We start from the raw sequence: 21,560 nt of genomic DNA, 5'->3' as shown, positions 1-21,560 counted from the left end.
CTACCTCAACACCACAGCCCACATCAACAGGTGAAGAAACAACAGGGCCAGTTGGCATTACTTCCAATCCCACGACTTCAACCACAACAACTGCAGAGGTAATTACACCTACCACAGGTGGAACTACAACAGTTGAAGAAACCACAACGGAGACCATTCCATCTACATCCACAGTGCCCCCTAAAGGAGTCACCACTGGCCCAACAACCACTTCCACCACCGTAAGTGTTGAAACCTCTACCTCAACACCACAGCCCACATCAACAGGTGAAGAAACAACAGGGCCAGTTGGCATTACTTCCATTCCCACGACTTCAACCACAACAACAGCAGAGGTAATTACACCTACCACAGGTTTAACTACAACAGTTGAAGAAACCACAACGGAGACCATTCCATCTACATCCACAGTGCCCCCTAAAGGAGTCACCACTGGCCCAACAACCAGTTCCACCACCGTAAGTGTTGAAACCTCTAGCTCAACACCACAGCCCACATCAACAGGTGAAGAAACAACAGGGCCAGTTGGCATTACTTCCAATCCCACGACTTCAACCACAACAACTGCAGAGGTAATTACACCTACCACAGGTGGAACTACAACAGTTGAAGAAACCACAACGGAGACCATTCCATCTACATCCACAGTGCCCCCTAAAGGAGTCACCACTGGCCCAACAACCACTTCCACCACCGTAAGTGTTGAAACCTCTACCTCAACACCACAGCCCACATCAACAGGTGAAGAAACAACAGGGCCAGTTGGCATTACTTCCATTCCCACGACTTCAACCACAACAACAGCAGAGGTAATTACACCTACCACAGGTTTAACTACAACAGTTGAAGAAACCACAACGGAGACCATTCCATCTACATCCACAGTGCCCCCTAAAGGAGTCACCACTGGCCCAACAACCAGTTCCACCAGCGTAAGTGTTGAAACCTCTACCTCAACACCACAGCCCACATCAACAGGTGAAGAAACAACAGGGCCAGTTGGCATTACTTCCAATCCCACGACTTCAACCACAACAACAGCAGAGGTAATTACACCTACCACAGGTGGAACTACAACAGTTGAAGAAACCACAACGGAGACCATTCCATCTACATCCACAGTGCCACCTAAAGAAGTCACCACTGGCCCAACAACCACTTCCACCACCGTAAGTGTTGAAACCTCTAGCTCATCTCCACCTCCCACATCAACAGGTGAAGAAACAACAGGGCCAGTTGGCATTACTTCCATTCCCACGACTTCAACCACAACAACAGCAGAGGTAATTACACCTACCACAGGTGGAACTACAACAGTTGAAGAAACCACAACAGAGACCATTCCATCTACATCCACAGTGCCACCTAAAGAAGTCACCACTGGCCCAACAACCACTTCCACCACCGTAAGTGTTGAAACCTCTACCTCAACACCACAGCCCACATCAACAGGTGAAGAAACAACAGGGCCAGTTGGCATTACATCCAATCCCACAACTTCAACCACAACAACTGCAGAGGTAATTACACCTACCACAGGTGGAACAACAACAGTTGAAGGATCCACAACAGAGACCATTTCATCTACATCCACAGTGCCCCCTAAAGGAGTCACCACTGGCCCAACAACCAGTTCCACCACCGTAAGTGTTGAAACCTCTACCTCAACACCACAGCCCACATCAACAGGTGAAGAAACAACAGGGCCAGTTGGCATTACTTCCAATCCCACGACTTCAACCACAACAACTGCAGAGGTAATTACACCTACCACAGGTGGAACTACAACAGTTGAAGAAACCACAACGGAGACCATTCCATCTACATCCACAGTGCCCCCTAAAGGAGTCACCACTGGCCCAACAACCACTTCCACCACCGTAAGTGTTGAAACCTCTACCTCAACACCACAGCCCATATCAACAGGTGAAGAAACAACAGGGCCAGTTGGCATTACTTCCATTCCCACGACTTCAACCACAACAACAGCAGAGGTAATTACACCTACCACAGGTTTAACTACAACAGTTGAAGAAACCACAACGGAGACCATTCCATCTACATCCACAGTGCCCCCTAAAGGAGTCACCACTGGCCCAACAACCAGTTCCACCACCGTAAGTGTTGAAACCTCTAGCTCAACACCACAGCCCACATCAACAGGTGAAGAAACAACAGGGCCAGTTGGCATTACTTCCAATCCCACGACTTCAACCACAACAACTGCAGAGGTAATTACACCTACCACAGGTGGAACTACAACAGTTGAAGAAACCACAACGGAGACCATTCCATCTACATCCACAGTGCCACCTAAAGGAGTCACCACTGGCCCAACAACCACTTCCACCACCGTAAGTGTTGAAACCTCTACCTCAACACCACAGCCCACATCAACAGGTGAAGAAACAACAGGGCCAGTTGGCATTACTTCCATTCCCACGACTTCAACCACAACAACTGCAGAGGTAATTACACCTACCACAGGTGGAACTACAACAGTTGAAGAAATCACAACGGAGTCCATTCCATCTACATCCACAGTGCCACCTAAAGGAGTCACCACTGGCCCAACAACCACTTCCACCACCGTAAGTGTTGAAACCTCTACCTCAACACCACAGCCCACATCAACAGGTGAAGAAACAACAGGGCCAGTTGGCATTACTTCCAATCCCACGACTTCAACCACAACAACTGCAGAGGTAATTACACCTACCACAGGTGGAACTACAACAGTTGAAGAAACCACAACGGAGACCATTCCATCTACATCCACAGTGCCCCCTAAAGGAGTCACCACTGGCCCAACAACCACTTCCACCACCGTAAGTGTTGAAACCTCTACCTCAACACCACAGCCCACATCAACAGGTGAAGAAACAACAGGGCCAGTTGGCATTACTTCCATTCCCACGACTTCAACCACAACAACAGCAGAGGTAATTACACCTACCACAGGTTTAACTACAACAGTTGAAGAAACCACAACGGAGACCATTCCATCTACATCCACAGTGCCCCCTAAAGGAGTCACCACTGGCCCAACAACCAGTTCCACCACCGTAAGTGTTGAAACCTCTAGCTCAACACCACAGCCCACATCAACAGGTGAAGAAACAACAGGGCCAGTTGGCATTACTTCCAATCCCACGACTTCAACCACAACAACTGCAGAGGTAATTACACCTACCACAGGTGGAACTACAACAGTTGAAGAAACCACAACGGAGACCATTCCATCTACATCCACAGTGCCACCTAAAGAAGTCACCACTGGCCCAACAACCACTTCCACCACCGTAAGTGTTGAAACCTCTACCTCAACACCACAGCCCACATCAACAGGTGAAGAAACAACAGGGCCAGTTGGCATTACTTCCAATCCAACGACTTCAACCACAACAACTGCAGAGGTAATTACACCTACCACAGGTGGAACAACAACAGTTGAAGGATCCACAACAGAGACCATTCCATCTACATCCACAGTGCCCCCTAAAGGAGTCACCACTGGCCCAACAACCACTTCCACCACCGTAAGTGTTGAAACCTCTACCTCAACACCACAGCCCACATCAACAGGTGAAGAAACAACAGGGCCAGTTGGCATTACTTCCATTCCCACGACTTCAACCACAACAACAGCAGAGGTAATTACACCTACCACAGGTGGAACTACAACAGTTGAAGAAACCACAACGGAGACAATTCCATCTACATCCACAGTGCCACCTAAAGGAGTCACCACTGGCCCAACAACCACTTCCACCACCGTAAGTGTTGAAACCTCTACCTCAACACCACAGCCCACATCAACAGGTGAAGAAACAACAGGGCCAGTTGGCATTACTTCCAATCCCACAACTTCAACCACAACAACTGCAGAGGTAATTACACCTACCACAGGTGGAACTACAACAGTTGAAGAAACCACAACTGAGACAAGTCCATCTACATCCACAAAGCCACCAAAAGAAGTCACCACCGGCCCAACTACATCGTCTACAACTTATATAATTGTAACTTCAAGTTCAACATCACAGCCTTCAGCAACAAGTACAGAAACAACAGAGCCAGTTGTCATCACAGGCCCATTAGCAACAACAAGAACTCCTTCAGCATCGCCACAAGTGATTATTACACCAACATCACAAGCAGTCACCACCAGCCAGTGCATTTGCAATGTTAATGGGACACAGTATCTACCAGGTAACATGGTATAAATGTCATTCAGACAATCAAAATAACTTACATTTCACTAATCTTTCAATTAACTTTCATTTGCAAAATGAAATGTTCTAACACTTGCCTTTCTCAACAATCAGGGAACCTAGTGTATAATGTGACCGATGCTTCAGGGTGGTGCTTCACGGCCTACTGCAAAGCAACGTGCCAAGTTGAAGTGGAATCAAATCCATGTCCTTCCTCTACACCACCCACTGTTTCTCCCACAACGTCCGAAGAGACCATGACCACACCACCAACAACTCAATCCTCCCCAGACTGCACTAGCGTTCAGCCACCAAGAAAGGTATTTTTAATATGGTTTTTAATAATAAAATGGGTGAATGGGTATATTTGTCTTTGTGGTATAATGCTTGTATGTTCAACTCTGTGTGTGCATGTTTGAGTAATTGCTTTCCCTTATCAAATCAATGGCAGAATGGAGAATCTTGGCAGCTGAATAGCTGTACCACAGCAATTTGCCAGGACAGCATTGTTGTCCAGCTACCAGTAAAATGCAAGCCAGTGGAGCCACTACAGTGTGAGAATGGCCGTCCACCTGTCAAGGTCTATGATTCAACTGGATGCTGCTTTACATATGAATGTGAATGTAAGTGACAACATACAACCCAACAATCTGAATGAAAATAAGACATTATTGCTCATTAGTTTTCAGTGTCCTCTGTCAATAGCTTTGATTATTATCAACTCATATTTTAACATGTTGCAGGTGTATGCAGTGGATGGGGTGGATCTCACTACATGACATTTGATGGAGTATATTACAATTTCCAGGAGAACTGCTCCTACACCTTAGTGAAAGAAATCAACTTCAAATACAACCTAACCATTATTGTTGATAACCACTACTGTGGAAACGCTGACAGTGGATTCTGTCCTCAGTCCCTTATCATTCACTACAAATCCTATGAAGTGATTCTAACCCAGCAGAGATCTGGTGAAACAACAGAAAACGTGGTAACTATTTAAAAAATATCATTCTGATTGCTTTTTATTAATATCCATAATTGTTTAATGATGCTGCTGCGTTATCATGCTTTATTTAAATCCCATAACTTTAAATGAAAACCAATTCTAGGGTTAACATTGTCATGTTACTACTTTCAAGATAACACATGACTCAACCATCTAAATGTGTATTAATTTCTACACAAATGCAGGTATATGTCAACAGTAAACGGATCTACCCAGCTTACAGAATGGGTGACATTGCTCTAACAAGTACTGGTGTGGAGGTCGTGCTGGAGATCACTGATCTTAAGGTTCAGGTGTCTTACAAGGGGTCATCATTTAGCATCAACCTTCCTTACTCCCTCTTCCAAGGCATCACAGAGGGCCAGTGTGGTGAGTATTATTAAAGAGGGTCAATAAACATTTCACAGTTTCAAACTTTCAGTAGATGCTCCTCTCTAGACCACCCTATAGAAATTGCTTGCGACAACTATGACTTGTCCTTGCTAACTAGGTTTTACCCTACTTAATATCCATATTTTTCAAGGTACCTGTGATAATTCCAAGAAGAATGACTGCCAGTCACCTAATGGTCAGATACAGAGCTGCTCAGTCGCAGCTAGCCAGTGGCTGATTCCAAACCAGGACTGTCCAACTCCTCCAACAGCACCACCCACTACCAACACGGCAACCCCAAGCACATCCCCTACCCCCTGCAAGACAGTCATTTGTGAAATCATGAACAGCAAGTAAGGAACATATCAAACTAAGTTTGAAAAAGGGAACAAGAACACAATAAGAATTCACTTCGTAATTGTAATGTACATTTTCTGTCATGTTCATTTTCTTGTATTTGCACCTGTTTTTTATCATAATACAGGTACGGTTCCATTGGCATTTCTAGTTAAAGGTTGCGCTCCATGCATCTCTTTAAATCACTCTCTATGTTATTTTATTTCAAAGGGTCTTTGAGGAATGCCATAAAGCGGTTTCTCCTGATGCCTTCATTCAGGCCTGTAGATCAGATGTCTGCAACAATGCTAATTCTAGCTGCTCTAGTCTGGAGGCGTATGCATCTGAATGTGCAAATAAAGGGATCTGCATTGAATGGAGGAAGTCCACCGATGGAGAATGTGGTGAGCTATGAATCCAAGCATAGTAGTCATGCCACAAATTCATAGGAAGCTACTTTTGTCATAGGCAGCTACGTAAAACATTGTTTTTGCTGGTGTTTAGCATAACTGTGACCTGTTTCTGTCCTGCAGAGCATACATGCCCAGCCACTAAGGTGTACATGCCATGTGGTCCAGCAGTTGAACCAACATGTAATACCAGGTAAGCTTCAGTCTGATTGGATGTCATATAAATTTCATTCATATGAGCCTTCTTTTAAATAAACGATCTCCTGCATAATCCCAAACCTCTTTTGTATGCAGATATAATGTGAAGTATTTGAACAATCAAACCCAAATGACCAATAAGACAAAGGAGGGTTGCTTCTGTCCATCTAAAACCGTCTTGTTCAGCACCTACTCTGATACTTGTGTGGTCTCCTGTGGTAAGAATGGGTTATGGGTCATTTTGCAGGTACCTATTAATATAAAAATGAGACTTTTGTGTACTTTGAAACCTTAAATTAATCATAAATAATGGTTTGCAGGCTTTATTTGGAATGGAATGGTTAACAAAATGTGTTGATGTGTGAAGAATTTGACACCAACCATGTGAGACAAAACTTCTATTTATTTTTCAGGCTGTACCGGACCTGATGGCAACCCCAAAATGGTAAGAATTTCCTCCATCTAAATATTCTCCAGATATTCATTCTCACATAGACATATCATGAGATGCATTTCACGTGAGTCAGGGAAACTTACCTACTTGGATGGATACTTTTCATTGACATAGTATAGGTCTTGGCCTCTTTATTCATTCCAATGAACTGACCAGAAGAAAACTTTTAATCTCTGAATAACTACCTCCAACCCATTTCTTCTCACCTAATGATGGTTCATATTAACTGCCATGGTTAAATCCAGTTCACTGCAGAACAAAAACAGTTGAGTTACTCTTTTCTGTGTCTGTATTGACCTGACATTACCCTGTTTTTTTCTTAAGCCTGGTGATACATGGGAGAGTGGTTGCCAGCAGTGCACATGTGACATGGACTCCATGATTGTCCAGTGCCAGCCTATCACTTGCCCCACACCAGCCATACCCATCTGCAATGAGACTGGATACAGATTGGTGAACAAGACAGAAGGCTGCTGCCAGAAATATACATGTGGTGAGTGATGGAGCAGACCCTTCAAGTAAATCATTAGAAAGCCAACTCTTATTTATACAGTACTAGACCAAGATTATCTGAAGTGTTCTGTAGGGTCATAGGGGTTATTTGACCCTCTATCGGCTTGTCTTTTAATCACTTCTCATTGGTTACCTCTGTAACAGAGTGTGATGCACTGCTTTGCCCCAAAGTCATGATGGACTGCCAGCCAGGGTGGGAGGCAATTATAAGCACGTCCATCTCAAGCTGCTGTCCAGAGTATACCTGTGGTAAGTCCCCTTGGTTTACTTCATCAGCGGTTTAGTTAGTTCATTGACTTTGTAATTCCCATGTATCACTGGTTGCATTTGTATTAACTCTGACATGAGTCACTGGTATCACTGACTGATTCCTTCTCAATGTGTGTCTGTTCAGTTCCTAAGAGTGTATGTGTCTACAATAACATTGAGTACCAGGTAAGAATAAGTCATTTCAAATAAATTAAATTAAACAAGCTTCTGAAAGATACACCCAGAAATAGCTTAAGATAAGCTGTATTGTGTTTGCTGCCCTCATAATTGGTCACATTCTACTATAGAACTGCTCCCTTTGCACTCTGGCCCTCTTCCATTCAAACAGTCTGTTATAGTGGATGATAACTTTTGTCTCTCTCTTTCACTCCAGCCTGGTGCTGAAGTTCCTAAAGGAACTTGTGAGAATTGTACCTGCAGCTCGATCATGGATCCTAGCACCAAGCTCAACAACATTGTGTGCACAAATATCTCCTGCGACACTACATGTTCACAGGTAGTCATGTCTCTCTTACAAAGATGATCAATTAATTTACATATTTATAAGAAACTTGCAGTAGCCTACTCTGGAAGCTACTGCATGCTTATAAAATAAGTGAACAATGATTCAATGATGGCTCTCCATCCTCGTCTTAGGGCTTCCAGTATCAGGCCATACCTGGTCAGTGTTGTGGGAAGTGTGTGCAGACAAGCTGTGTGGTTACTATGCCAGATAAGACCAAACAGACTATTCAGGTGAGTACGACAAGCGTGTGTATGAGGATGCATAATCTGTCTGCATGATCTGAAACATCCTCTTCTCCTTTTGCGATAGGTGAATGAAACGTGGTCACCACCTGGTGACAAATGTGTGAAGTACACATGTGAGGAAACTGGTGGCCAATATATACCAGTGGAGGTGAAGACTGTGTGCCCTGCATTCAGCCCAGAGAACTGTGTCCCAGTGAGTTTCTGTCCTATCTCACCTCTCCATCGTGGGGACAATCAACACTGCAGTTACACTGTTTTCCATTCTCCCTCAGAATGTTACTATCATTCCTAGCGCTCTTGGGTCATAGCGATAGATGTTTCAGTAACATTTAGAATGGAAGGGAGCTCACATAATGTATACAATCTGCCACTTATAAATCATCTCTCCTATTTTTCACCCCAGGGCACAGAAAAGACAGATGCAAATGGATGTTGCAAGACCTGTAAGTAACACGTCCAGCCAAAGCATTCCTAATAACCACCTATCTACTGGTTAATAATAGCATGCTATGTCACCTAAACAAGACCAACAGGAAACATTGTGTGACTACATACTGGCCAAAAATGTATATGTTGGCTGTTTCTGCTTCATCTGTGTCATACCAAACAGTAGCCTAACTCTTGATGCATCTTTCCTGACCAGGCACAGAACGCAGCAATGTCTGTGAGATGAAGTACACCACCACTAGCATTGTCATCAGTGGCTGTGCGACCGCAGAGCCTGTGGAGATCAATTCCTGCTCAGGAAACTGTGGAACTTCTTCTATGTAAGTACTACAGATGCTGAATGCAGCACTAGTCAATGTCATTCAGGCCCCAGTTAGTGATCATCTATTCACTGTCTAGTGTGCCCTTTATGAACTAGGAGACAATTTGACTTATTTAATGCTCCTGCCCTCTTTTCAACTTGTCTTGTGTTTCTGTGAATGTGCAGGTACTCAGCAGAGGCGAACACCATGATGCACTACTGCTCCTGCTGCCAAGAGGCGACCACTAGCCAGAAAGAGGTGGAGCTGATGTGCCCTGATGGGTCAAAGGTCAAGCACTCTTACATCCACGTTGAGTCGTGTGGATGTCATGTCACAGACTGTGATGCAGGCACGACCGCCGCCCCGGGGACGACGAGACAGCGCAGGAGAAGCCGCTAAACGTCTAGGGAGACAACATGCACACTGATATAGGAATTATCCTCATGTCAAGGAATGTTTTAGTCCAAATTTGTTTTCTTGTTACGTTTTAATTAAATCTGTCATGCCAGTGTATTTCTACAATCGGCAGCGCTTAGCATTATGTTCTTATACCTTCATTGTAAAATGAATGTATTTTCTATGATAAATGTAGTGGAGAATCTCTTTTCTCATTTGTAGTAATTAATAAACAACAGCAGCATCATGTGCTTCTGCATGTTCCTTTTGCTCTTTGAGGAATTCTCACAATCCTTCAAGCTATTCACAGTGACCACCATAACAGTAACATTATGCTACTTAGAAGTATGTACAGGTAACTGGCAAAATAACAGTAACAACATAAAGTGTCCTAATAGGGCGTTGGGCCAACAGGAGCTGCCAGTAGAGCTTCAATGCACCTTGGCATAGATTCTCAAAGTGTCTGAAACTCTACTGGAGGGATGCGACACTATTCTTCAAAGAGAAATTCCATCATTTGGTGTTTTGTTGATGGTGGTGGAAAATGCTGTCTCAGGCGCTGCTTCAGAATCTCCCATAAGTGTTCAATTGGGTTGAGGTCTGGTGACTGAAACAGCCATATGGTTTAAATAGTTTTTATGCGCATCAAACCATTCAGGGACTACTCGTGCCCTGTGGATGGGGGCATTGTCATCCACTCCCATCAGGATAGAAATGATTCACCATAAGTTGAAGGTGATCACTCAGAATGGTGGTGTATGTACAGTACTGGTGTTTATCTTGCCCTCTAGGGCAGTGGTATTCAAAGTCGGGGTTGCAACGGAACTGCAGTGGGGTCGCCAAAATAAAATAAAAATAGGGTACTGATTGTTGTATGGGACAATATACAAACGTTTTCGAGAAAGATAATTTGAAAGATAACATTTTGAGAGATGAGAGAGATGAAAGATGAAAAAGATGAAAATGAAATGAATTAAAAGTTATTTGTTGATGTAAAAATCTGGCTGAAAATATAGGTGGTCCTCGCTGAAAAAGTTTGAATACCACTGCTCTATGGGTTGAGTGGTCATAAACCATGGCAGGAAAATGCAACACACACCATAACAGAGCCATCACAACCCTCATTTACTCAAGATTTTCTATTATTTTGGCAGTTACCTGTAGCTAGCTACTAGTGGCTTTTGAAAATATATTGACGTAACAAAACTTGCCAAGCAATCACAAGTTAGTAAAGGTATAATAAAATTTGTAGCTAGAATAGGGTGATAACGTTCTTGTGCCATTGACAACATGGTGGGGTTTAATGGGGCAATCTGCAGATCAGACAGTGTCACCCAGTCTCTATCTCTATTGATGTAAGGACCGACCATCCATGAGATCAAAATGATAGTTTAAGGGCTAGATTCAATCCAATCGCATTTTGTCCAATATATGCACGTTTTAAAGGCAACGTTCCAGTGATAGCAGAGACCACATTAACGGTAAACGCAGCACGTCGGCTCAATCGGAAATTACCTTGATATGTCAATTGCGCTGTAACACAGATCTTCCACAGTCCGAATTGAATGTTGGCCTTAATCATGTGTTTGTTTACAATTACATTGTTTACAAAGAAGTAAAACAAGTTTATATTTTGGGTTATGATGGGTTACAACAGTTGAACTCAGCTCATGAGTAATTTTTAAGTTATATTCTTCAAAAGTCAATGGGTATATTTCAATCAAGTCCAAAAATGGCATGGCAAACAAACCAGGTTGAGATCTACACTACAAGACCAAACAAATGCAGATAAAACATTTATTTCCATAATGTGTCTTGAGTAAAACAAACAAGAGCAAATGTCAAATTGCAAACATAATTTGATGCCAAAAAAGTTTTGTACATTCAAACCAGATAACCCATTAAACTGTTGTAGCATGTAGCCTTGCCATTCCATTGCAACAGAATCAGAACAACCTTCCTAACTTCCGCCAGAGTGCCTTCGAACATCCTTGTGCACATTGATCTAAAAGGACTGTAAAAGTGAAAGAAATGTTATGGTCTCTTTAGCATAGGAAGGTACATTTACTTATGGACTACCACCAACAAATAAGTAGCATGGCTAAACATTGGAAGTGTTAGGAGTTATACAGACGCCTGGCTAAACATGACACAATCATGTTCAAAATATGTCTATGAGAATGGGACAAGTAAGGGGCAAAACATAGAAGAAAACCTAACATTTAAAATGAAAGTCTTCACAAAAGTGGAAGGTAAACAGGAACTTGTTAAATCAAGAGGGGATAGAGAAATCAATCAAACATAAGTGCCCAGAATTGGGATCACTAAACAGCAATGAAGTCTTTTAAATTTAAACAAGAATAATTTTTACATACTGTATGACACCCATGGAGTATGGCCTAAGCATGAAGGAAATTAACTATATATTTTCTTTAATGAATCACACCAAAACAGAGGATCTTTCCTTGGAAAAATATATGCACATCTTTGAAGATTAAGCGAATACAAATAGAAAATGAAAACCCCATGTTAAAATCAGGCCTTTGGGGTGATGGCAACATTCAATACCTCATGTCGATGGATCTTCACAAGTCTCCTCTTTATGTGTTGGCCTATATATGGTAGTGTTAGGACATGATATTTTATCTGTATGATAATCATACCAACGTATACCAATTTTCTGAATATCATGTTACTTGGTTGTGCACACCATTTTAGTTATTAGTCCAGCAGGGATTTTCACAGCCTATAACAATTTGCAATAAAGCCGGTGACTTCAGATAGGGTGATGGGAACGGATGATATCAGCAATATGTTTATATCTTCACTGATTTCAGAAATTTTATATTACCATGTCATTATTTGATATTGGATTTCCATGATATATTCTTCCATCATAGACAACCACTGACCAGTGATATAGCATTTTTGGTTGGAGAAGTACAAAATCATATGGCATTATCCAGAGTAGAGTGGAATGGTGGCAAATTAACCTTAACATTTGAGAGGTTGATAGGCATTGGCTGTGTGGCTATGCGAGGATTTGCACATCTTCTAAGTCCTCGCGGTTTTTTATATTGTGATAAGTCCTCTTTCTGCTCTGAACCGCTGCATACCTAAATCTCTTGTCTTCATAATTTATCATCTTTTCAATATATATAACTATATTTATACAGATTGATATATATATCAATCAAACACAGATAGGCTCAAGACAGTACTGGTCAATACACATATACAGAGAAGACTGGCTAGGGAGCTCTCAACAATGTCTCACAACAACTGCCATCTCAAAGATCTAAAGCTTCTGGAGGATCAATTCCTTTCATTACCCCTACATCGCACTGCATCAACATTAATTGTACATAATTCTGAGTAAAGTGGAATGTAAAATTGAGAAGCCAACCAGCCACCACAGCACTTATCAGTAGGCAAACCAATTTGTCCCAATCCCAGATGTGGACTGGGATCAAAGCTATACATTGTTTCATAATACAGATGGTAATGTATACAGATGTATAAATGTGTGACACCTCAGATATGGACATCTGCTTATGGTTGAAAACTGCTGGATTTTATTTAGTGTGAGTGACAGTTGAGAGCTCGCAGGCCTGAGTGCATATTTACAAACTGTGCAGGGTGCTGTTGCTGTGAATGGGCAATGTTCTGGCCGCCACAGTGGCTCTATTTGTGGCTCCACTGTTACAGCTCTTCTGTCATCTGCAGCAGAGAGTTGATGGCAGCATCCTTGTTACCTTGCTGGGCCTCAATTACAGTGCGGATCACTTCCCTGTCCAGATTGGGGAACATGTCCTGCAGTGCCTTAAGATCCTCCTCACTACAGGGAGCTTCTTGTGGGGCGACTGTGGGTGCTGGAGGCATACCCATGGGCACCATTCCCTGGTTGTATACAGTGGGCACTCCTGAGAAGAGCAAACCAGAGAGAAATGGGTAAGCAACAATCTCCTATTAAATGTATAATTTAAACAGGTCAACAGTTCTTAAGGGCAACACACACTAATAAACATCAGCCGTGCACAGTAAGTAGATCACCTGCTGGGTGCCGATGAGCAGTGGCAATTCAACATGTAGAATAGTCAGGAAAATTAACAATGTCCTGTGGTCAGTCAGAGGCGTGGTCTGTTTTGTCCTTTAGTTTCACTTACATAAGGCAAGCTATGACCACGTCCATTTGGAAAGTAGACTAGCAATCAAAATAGAACTGGGCCTTAGATGGCTGCAGTGTCTCTGTCCAAGATTGCCAACAGTTGAAGACTGACTTGAGCCCGTTTTAATCTATTTATAATTGTATAATTAGCCTAGCAGTAGTAATTATTATGTTATGGGTTAGGTGGAAAGATCTATGTGCATTGTATTTGGGAAGAGGGAAAGGGGGCCTGTCTCTGAGGGCAAAAATGATTCCATAAGGGTGGAATAGGGCTGACGGAGTTTGAGCTGATAGATCATAATTACTGTTCTAAAACTGTCTTGTATCTTTACTGTTTTATATACTCTGAATATGAATATACCGTTTTTATATATTCTTAGAGATCAAAAGTAGTGTTAGATTTAGGTTCTTTGTGTATGAGGAGTGTAATTATCTAGTGGATTGCAGTAGCCTGTAGTCGTGTTATGACCGGTATGTGTGCTTTTTCAGCTGCAACACCCAGTGTGGTGAATTAATCTAGCTTGAGTTTCCTTGGAGTCCGTTTGGATTATTGTATCCAAAATTAAACCTAACACTACATCACTGGAGAGTATGGTTCTACTCACCTGCAATGGGTACGTATCCTACCCCCTGCTGATAGACTGTGGGCATGAGGACAACGGGTGGAGACATATGCATACCTGCTGTCATGTTCTGAAAGCATGAGAGCCAAGAGGAAGAGATAAGGGGCAAGTTGTTAGATAACATCAATCACTTTCAAACTGTACTACAATGACAATGTACAATGTGAGCATGTGTGTTTTATGAACTCACAGCATAAGACATGACCAGGTTGATCATGCCCTCCTTGTCATCGCCTTGTCTGCCACTGAGGCTGTACCACTCATCAACCACACTACCCTCTCTCAGGCCTTCCGGGATGGTGACGTGTGTCCATGCAATTCTGTCATCCATGGAGAATGCCCTCTGGAAAAGTGACCAGCACAAACACCTCAAATCAGTAACTTGTCCATAAAATCAAGGATGATCATCAAGAAGAAATACTCAAAGTAGATTGCTATCAATAACTCTAGACAGGCCTAGTTATCGAGCCAATAACAAGTTATTATCTTCTCCTCACCCACCGCCCCCTAATTCCTTCTTTCTCACCTCATCAAAGATCTCCAGGTAGAAGGAGTCTACACCAGGTGGGACAGTGCACTGGATAACTTTGTTCCAGCGTGGATTCTTGGCACCATTATGGGCTGTGGGTGTTTCATAAACAGCATACCCTAGTCGGACCCTGCAGTAAGGGTCCATGCGTGTCATACCATAGTTTTTAGCTAGCTTGGCCTGGAGAGAAGAGGGACATAACAGTGATTCACAGGAAAACATTCCCACTGCATTAATAACCTTGTGTTCCACAATAAGTCTTGATTCTAGGGAAAGACCAAGCAGATGCAGTTAAAAACACCCTACCTGCACTACAGTGATGCTAAGCCGTCCTACAGTGCCCAGGGATCCCCCATACTGCAACTGCTGCGCTGCTTGGGCATCCAACTGAACTTGTTGCTGCTGCTGGGTGGGAGTAATACGCAGGAAGTCTTGGGGCAACTCCCCAATGTATACCTAAAAAGACAAAAGGGGCGGAGGAATTGTGGATGAGGACAGGCAAACCACACTAGAGGAAGAAAAGGGTCACAATATGCAGCGATTTCTCAGACACACCATTGACAGCATGTTAGGTGACGCGACAAACAATGGACGCTATGTGAGAATTCTACAAAGAACAGAAGTAAACAAATCTATTTTCACTAAATGTCAATAATATGGTTGTCAAAATACATTAATAATTTGAAAACATTAATGTGGCAGTTGTTACCCCCCTTATGTAGGGGTTGTCAGAGGTTGCTCCAAATTCTTGTTCCCCCACTCACATTTCCATGATGAGTGTGGGAGTGGTTGACACTGTTCCCCTAAGGCAACTGGGGCGAGAGGCAGCGCTGTGCAGCATTGGCAGTATTATGCCACTTTTTGTGATTAATGGTTTTATTTTTTCAAGTAAAAACTACAAGAATTCAGTGGCAACAGGTTTACAACATAGCTAAGTGAATTGAAAAAGTGTCCCATCTATCATTCTGTGCAGCTGGCTGTCTCTTCTGAGCCTAGGATAATTATTTGCTGGAAATGGTGCAGTTTATACTCCCTTCACCAGAGAAATCAACACCAAAAAATAACATTACAATGTAGACTTCTGTGTAACAGTTCAGACTTAGTAAGAAGCGTGTCTGTTTTAGGCTATGTGTGATGTGGTGTGTGTGTGTTTGTTGGTGGGTGCTGTGTGAGGATTCAGAGAAATGTGTGTCTGTGTTAGGCACTGGGTGTGTGTGTGTGTGTGTGTTGGTGGGGGTGCTGTTCGAGTGTGTGGGATATGCAGAGTGTGTATGCAGGTGGCACAGGGTTATTATTATTTGGCACTCTAGGCCTATTCAGTTGGACAACTAAATACAACATAACTGTGATATATACTGCCTAACAGTTGCTAATTGGTAAATACTAAATAGTAAGTCTGCTTTTTGTTCATAATTATGTAATTAATCCCAATTATATGTACTATTAACATCCCTGGTGTGTGTGTGTACACGGGCATGGCCACCTTACTCCTCAGTGTAAATGGCCAGTTCTGCATAAAACATCAATATATGTTAACAATGACCACCTTAGTTTAAATGAATGGTCTTAACTTCCTGTATTTTGTGTTTATTCCATACAGATCAATTAGCATATTAAAGTATCACATTTTTATAAATTGTACAAAAAATGATTCTAATTTCATAAATTGTTTAAAATTCTTACAAACTCTCAGTTTTGCATTAAACATTAAGATTTGCTAATTATATAACCATCCCTACTTTTAATTATTGGGCTTTAATTACTGTAATTGTGTTTTCCATACTGACTCATTTGCGTATTAAGTGCCTAATTTTCATAATATGGCATTTTAATTTCATACATGTCATTTTATTTGAATCATCTCTGTGTTCTAGAGAACCCTGAAAATGGCATAACAATATGCCCACCCTATCTTTAGTTATTGGACAAAAAGTGGCAGGTGACTTGGTCCCTTATATTGAGAAGGCTTTTCAGTTTAGGGTTCAATCAGTCTGGGAAACCGGTCCAACATCATCAGATCTAGCTTGGCCATGCCTCTCCATCACTGCCCTATAGAGGTGGTTCAGTAAAATGTTTTTTAATATCACTTGCCTAGACTTCAGCTCGAATTGGCTAACAGACGACAGTGGTTTAGCTGTGTCCTGATAAACTCAAGCAAGCTTAAATCTGTGCGAGTAACATTAGCTAAGCTGGCCATATAGACACTAGCTACAGCCATTTGCCTCACATGCTGACCACACCACTCACGTCACTTGCGTTGCAAAATACATGTACACATACATACAGTTGAAGTCGGAGGTTTACATACACCTAGGTTGGAGTCATTAAAACGAGTTTTAATGACTTTGGGCTTTAATTAACGAGGCACAAGTCCTATATCGACATCACCTGAAAGGCTGCTCAGCAAGGAAGAAGCCACTGCTCCAAAACCGCCATAAAAAAGCCATAATACGGTTTGCAACTGCACATGGAGACAAAGATCAGACTTTTTGGAGAAATGTCCTCTGGTCTGATGAAACAAAAATAGAAACGTTTGGCCATAATGACCATCGTTATGTTTGGAGGAAAAAGGGGGAGGCTTGCAAGCTGAAGGACAACATCCCAACTGTCACGCCCTGACCGTAGAGAGCTTTTTATCTCTATTTTGGTTTGGTCAGGGTGTGATTTGGGTGGGCATTCTATGTTCTTTTTTCTATAATTTGTATTTCTGTGTGTTTGGCCGGGTGTGGTTCTCAATCAGAGGCAGCTGTCTATCGTTGTCTCTGATTGAGAACCATACTTAGGTTGCCTTTTCCCACCTGTATTTGTGGGTAGTTGTCTATGTGTAGTTGCATGTCAGCACAAGTTGTTAATAGCTTCACGTTCGTTTTGTTGTTTTGTTAGTTTGTTTCCAATCACGCTGCGCCTTGGTCTCCTCCCTTTGATGGACGTGACACCAACGTAAAGCAGCATCAAGTTGTGGGGGTGCTTTGCTGCAGGAGGGACTGGTGCACTTCACAAAATAGATGGCAAATGGGTCTTCCAAATGGACAATGACCCCAAGCATACTTCCAAAGTTGTGGCAAAAAGGCTTAAAGACAACAAAGTCAGGTATTGGAGTGGCCATCACAAAGCCCTGACCTCAATCCTATAGAAAATTTGTGGGCAGAACTGAAAAAGCGTGTGCGGGCAAGGAGGCCTACAAACCTGACTCAGTTACACCAGCTCTGTCAGGAGGAATGGGCCAAAATTCACCCAACTTATTGTGGGAAGCTTGTGGAAGGCTACCTGAAACATTTGACCCAAGTTAAACAATTTAAAGGCAATGCTACCAAATACGGTTTGAGTTTATATAAATGTCTGACCCATTGGGAATGTGATGAAAGAAATAAAAGCTGAAATAAATCTTTCTCTACTATTATTCTGACATTTCACATTCTTAAAATAAAGTGGTGGCCTAAGACAGGGAATTTTCATTTGGATTAAATGTCAGGAATTGTGAAAAACTGAGTTTAAATGTATTTGGCTAAGGTGTATGTAAACTTCCGACTTCAACTGCACATGTTATTCAATCATTGCACACACACTGCCCGCGAGCGTCTGCGTAGCCAGGCGCTAAAATAGAACTTGGTTCTATTTGTGAACCTTAACGCGCTGCAAGTCCCGCCTCTCCTATCTCCTCATTGGTTTTTAGGAGCATATACCACGTGCTCTCTCTTAATTGGTTTTTAGGAGCATATACCCACATGGGTGATTGAAAGATTAACTGAGGTCCACACTCCAGTCGGTAGTGGCAATGCACCTTAAAGTTGGTTGCCAACCGCCATATAAAGTCAGAAGAAGAAGCAGCCTGGAGGAGGAGAGATAAAAGGGTAAAAGTTTGTTTTCTAGTTATCTGTGGATTAGAGGACCTTGTGAATTTCAGGTAAAATAACAACCCAATGTTTATATCCCAGGACAAATTAGCTAGCAACAGTAAGCTAGCTAGCTAAATTGCCATAAATCTTTAATGCTTTTTGACCTGTCCCCAAATTAATATAGTTGGTTCAGAGTTTGTTTTGATATTTCAATCTGCGTGTCTTGATCGCGTCTGGGGAGTGGGGACAAAATCAACATGCGTGCGGTCTGGTCAGCATGTAAGGCTCCTGTGAATACAGTAGTTAGCTAGACGGAAGATGGCGGACACTGAGGTTTTGTTTGAAACTGTTAGTGAGTCGAGTGAAGCTAATAGTACAGAAAGTGAGAAAGAGTGGGTGACAGCTGCGAAGAAAAAGCGAAACAAGAGAAGTAAAGCTATGTGGAAAATAAGAAACCACTAGACTTGTTTTTGGTCTGAGTCATGGTTTTGGATCAGTTTTGGATCAAAACGACTTGGGAAATCCATTTAACGTGTCCATGAAAATCTGGAATGTGTTGGAAAAAAGTGTGGAGTCAGTGAGTCATAAGAAGTGGTCTTATTTAAATTTGTTGTATGTCTGCGGAGCAGAAGAAGCGCGTGTTAAGACTCAAAAAGATATGAGTGGAATGTTTCCTACATGGATTTTCGTAGCAGAACGCCTATCAAGGGGGTTATTTCTGGTGTGGTCGCAAGAAATAAAGGCTGAGGATATAACTGAAGACATCGATGGAGTGGTTGGTGCACGTCGATTGACCTGTATGGTGTACGGAGAAAAAAAGTTCCCTACTGTTCTTTGATGAAGAGTCTCTCCCTAGATGTGTCAAGTGTGTGCAGAAGGGAAGAATATCGTATGCCAGATGAAGGGAAATGATGCACCTGTGGAGGTGAACACACCCCTGCATTTTTGGAGTGTTCTGTAAATGAGAAAGAGGTGGAAAGGGTAAAGAGTGTCCAGCTGTCTCCTATCTGGAGGCTGTGAGAAAATTGGAAGGAACAAGTGGCAGGGAAGAAGCAATGGTAGAGCTACCACAACCAGTGAAGGTTTCTCATCAACTGAGGGACAGTGAGATGCTACATGTTAAAAAGGTGGACTTTGTATTATTTATTGCAATGGTCATAAACTGCACAGCACAAGCGGAGAAGAAGTCTAAGAAAATTGGAATCATTGTGAATGCCGTTGAACGTGTTTTGCGTCTTCGTGATTTCACAGCCGAGGCAGTGCAAGAAATGCTGTCGGTGAATGTAGCCCCATCACAGGCCCCTGAGCCTGTGTAGGGATGTATTTTAAGTGGACTGTGATTGATGTGGACTGTGAAATTATGATGTATGTATTTTTTTTCCCCCTTTCCCGGAATGTTTTCTTTTTAGTTCTTATTCAATACCCCGTCCAGCTGGTGGCGGTAATGCACCATTGACATTGGATACCAACCGCCGTTAAACCCTATCGAGGAAGATCTTTTTAGTTCTTATTCAATACCCCGTCCAGCTGGTGGCGGTAATGCACCATTGACATTGGATACCAACCGCCATTAAACCCTATCGAAGAAGAAGTAACGTTAGGTAGCTAGATAACTGGCTAGTTGACTTTAGATTTAACCAGTAGCTTGCTAATTTTCGTAGCTAGTTAGCCTAGTGTTAACCACGCCATTGTGGTTATTGCTCCTGGCAAGCTCTAGCTAAGGAGCGCAAGCTAGCTACCGTTAGCTATATGGCTATATCCAGAGACTTGCCAAACTTTAGGCTTCTAAATTAGCTGGCTGACGTAAAAACGACCCACCCCGCAAGCTAGCTTGTTGAAGCTAATGTATCTACCTGGAAGTTAATTAGCTACTGTAACTAGGTAACTTTGTTAAATTAACTAACGCTACGGTGTTGTTTGCATTAAAACGTTGCAGCTAGCTACAGATAGTGATTATTGAAGCTAACGTTAGCTAAAATGGTGTTTATCCGTGTTCGTTAGCTAATTTAACGCTAACTAGCTACTATAGTTTGTATTCTGACGTTAGTTGTTATATTTACCTGTCCTCGTTGGGTGCTAATGGTAGTACTCATTCCGTTTTGAAGTGTGTCAGTTTCACAAATAACGAAAGCCTACTGTGACCGTGTACAGTTAGAAAGAAGAGAGGAAATATGACTAGCAAAAAAAGTAAACAACTCAAGCTCGCCAGCTATCCAATCGTGTCACGCCAAGATTCCTGACTAATCAGCTGACTTGACTTCGTTCTGCTTCTGATTGGTGCGTTTCAGGACATCAGTAAGCGTGCAGTCGCAATTTTAGTCTGATTTGGGCGAGAGAAAAATATAGTGCAACTCAATTATCCATAATAGCCAATAGCTTTTCTCCTTAATTTTCAAAAAACAACAGGACAGCCAGAATTAGCTTTAATCAGTTTTATTTATTTCCCAACATGTGCATAGAGGAAAAGCAGATGAGGACAGGAAGGCATAGGCTGTTCACTCCATTATTATTATATTATTATTATAATCCATTATTTTCCTCCTATTCGATTGAAGTGAGTTGTGAGTATCACATCTTGTTCACACTGCAGGCCTTAAGCTCAAGTCAGTTTCGTTTTTCAAATCCATTTTGGAATACTGACTGTCCAAACAGCAAGTTACAAGTGACCAAATCGAATTTCAGACAGCAGTCATTAGTTGACATGGCCAAGCTAGTTGTCATATTAACGATTGG

At 42.3% G+C, this 21,560-nt stretch overlaps 2 protein-coding genes across 2 annotated transcripts in view; one reads left to right on the top strand and one right to left on the bottom strand.

Moving 5' to 3' along the window:
- Positions 1-9,940, top strand: part of LOC129852925 (mucin-2-like) — a 39,548-nt gene extending 29,608 nt beyond the window's left edge. The window contains exons 39-58 of the mRNA XM_055918523.1: positions 412-1,880; positions 3,810-4,212; positions 4,329-4,534; positions 4,666-4,837; positions 4,958-5,205; positions 5,409-5,592; positions 5,747-5,948; positions 6,163-6,335; positions 6,465-6,534; positions 6,636-6,757; positions 6,953-6,984; positions 7,318-7,486; positions 7,651-7,755; positions 7,901-7,941; positions 8,150-8,272; positions 8,413-8,511; positions 8,591-8,719; positions 8,930-8,969; positions 9,170-9,293; positions 9,461-9,940. Coding sequence (XP_055774498.1) covers positions 412-1,880; positions 3,810-4,212; positions 4,329-4,534; positions 4,666-4,837; positions 4,958-5,205; positions 5,409-5,592; positions 5,747-5,948; positions 6,163-6,335; positions 6,465-6,534; positions 6,636-6,757; positions 6,953-6,984; positions 7,318-7,486; positions 7,651-7,755; positions 7,901-7,941; positions 8,150-8,272; positions 8,413-8,511; positions 8,591-8,719; positions 8,930-8,969; positions 9,170-9,293; positions 9,461-9,674 — 4,325 coding nt within the window. The 3' untranslated portion in view covers positions 9,675-9,940. The remainder of the gene's footprint in view (positions 1-411; positions 1,881-3,809; positions 4,213-4,328; positions 4,535-4,665; positions 4,838-4,957; positions 5,206-5,408; positions 5,593-5,746; positions 5,949-6,162; positions 6,336-6,464; positions 6,535-6,635; positions 6,758-6,952; positions 6,985-7,317; positions 7,487-7,650; positions 7,756-7,900; positions 7,942-8,149; positions 8,273-8,412; positions 8,512-8,590; positions 8,720-8,929; positions 8,970-9,169; positions 9,294-9,460) is intronic.
- Positions 9,941-11,454: 1,514 nt separating this feature from the next.
- On the bottom strand, positions 11,455-21,077 carry LOC129854359 (toll-interacting protein-like). The gene is made up of 6 exons (XM_055921311.1): positions 20,888-21,077; positions 15,298-15,447; positions 14,989-15,171; positions 14,653-14,805; positions 14,445-14,532; positions 11,455-13,594 (listed from the first exon to the last, which is right to left on the bottom strand). The coding sequence occupies exons 1-6, from the start codon at positions 20,918-20,920 to the stop codon at positions 13,374-13,376; spliced, it is 828 nt and encodes a 275-aa protein (XP_055777286.1). The 5' UTR covers positions 20,921-21,077; the 3' UTR covers positions 11,455-13,373.
- Between the last annotated feature and the right edge of the window lie 483 nt (positions 21,078-21,560).

The sequence above is a fragment of the Salvelinus fontinalis genome, chromosome 4 (genome assembly GCF_029448725.1).
Source record: "Salvelinus fontinalis isolate EN_2023a chromosome 4, ASM2944872v1, whole genome shotgun sequence".
Taxonomy (NCBI): domain Eukaryota; kingdom Metazoa; phylum Chordata; class Actinopteri; order Salmoniformes; family Salmonidae; genus Salvelinus; species Salvelinus fontinalis.
The sequence above is the reverse complement of the archived record's forward strand: the minus strand, read 5'-3'. Positions and strand labels throughout refer to the sequence as shown.

Bases quoted from the DNA above. Each gene is read 5' to 3' on its own strand.
- LOC129854359 (XM_055921311.1), bottom strand. From the start codon at position 20,920: ATGAGTACTACCATTAGCACCCAACGAGGACAG. The intron at 15,448-20,887 runs GTAAATATAACA...TTGTCTTTTTAG, and splicing joins TTAGCACCCAACGAGGACAG to GTATACATTGGGGAGTTGCC. The intron at 14,533-14,652 runs GTGAGTTCATAA...TCATGCTTTCAG, and splicing joins ACCTGGTCATGTCTTATGCT to AACATGACAGCAGGTATGCA.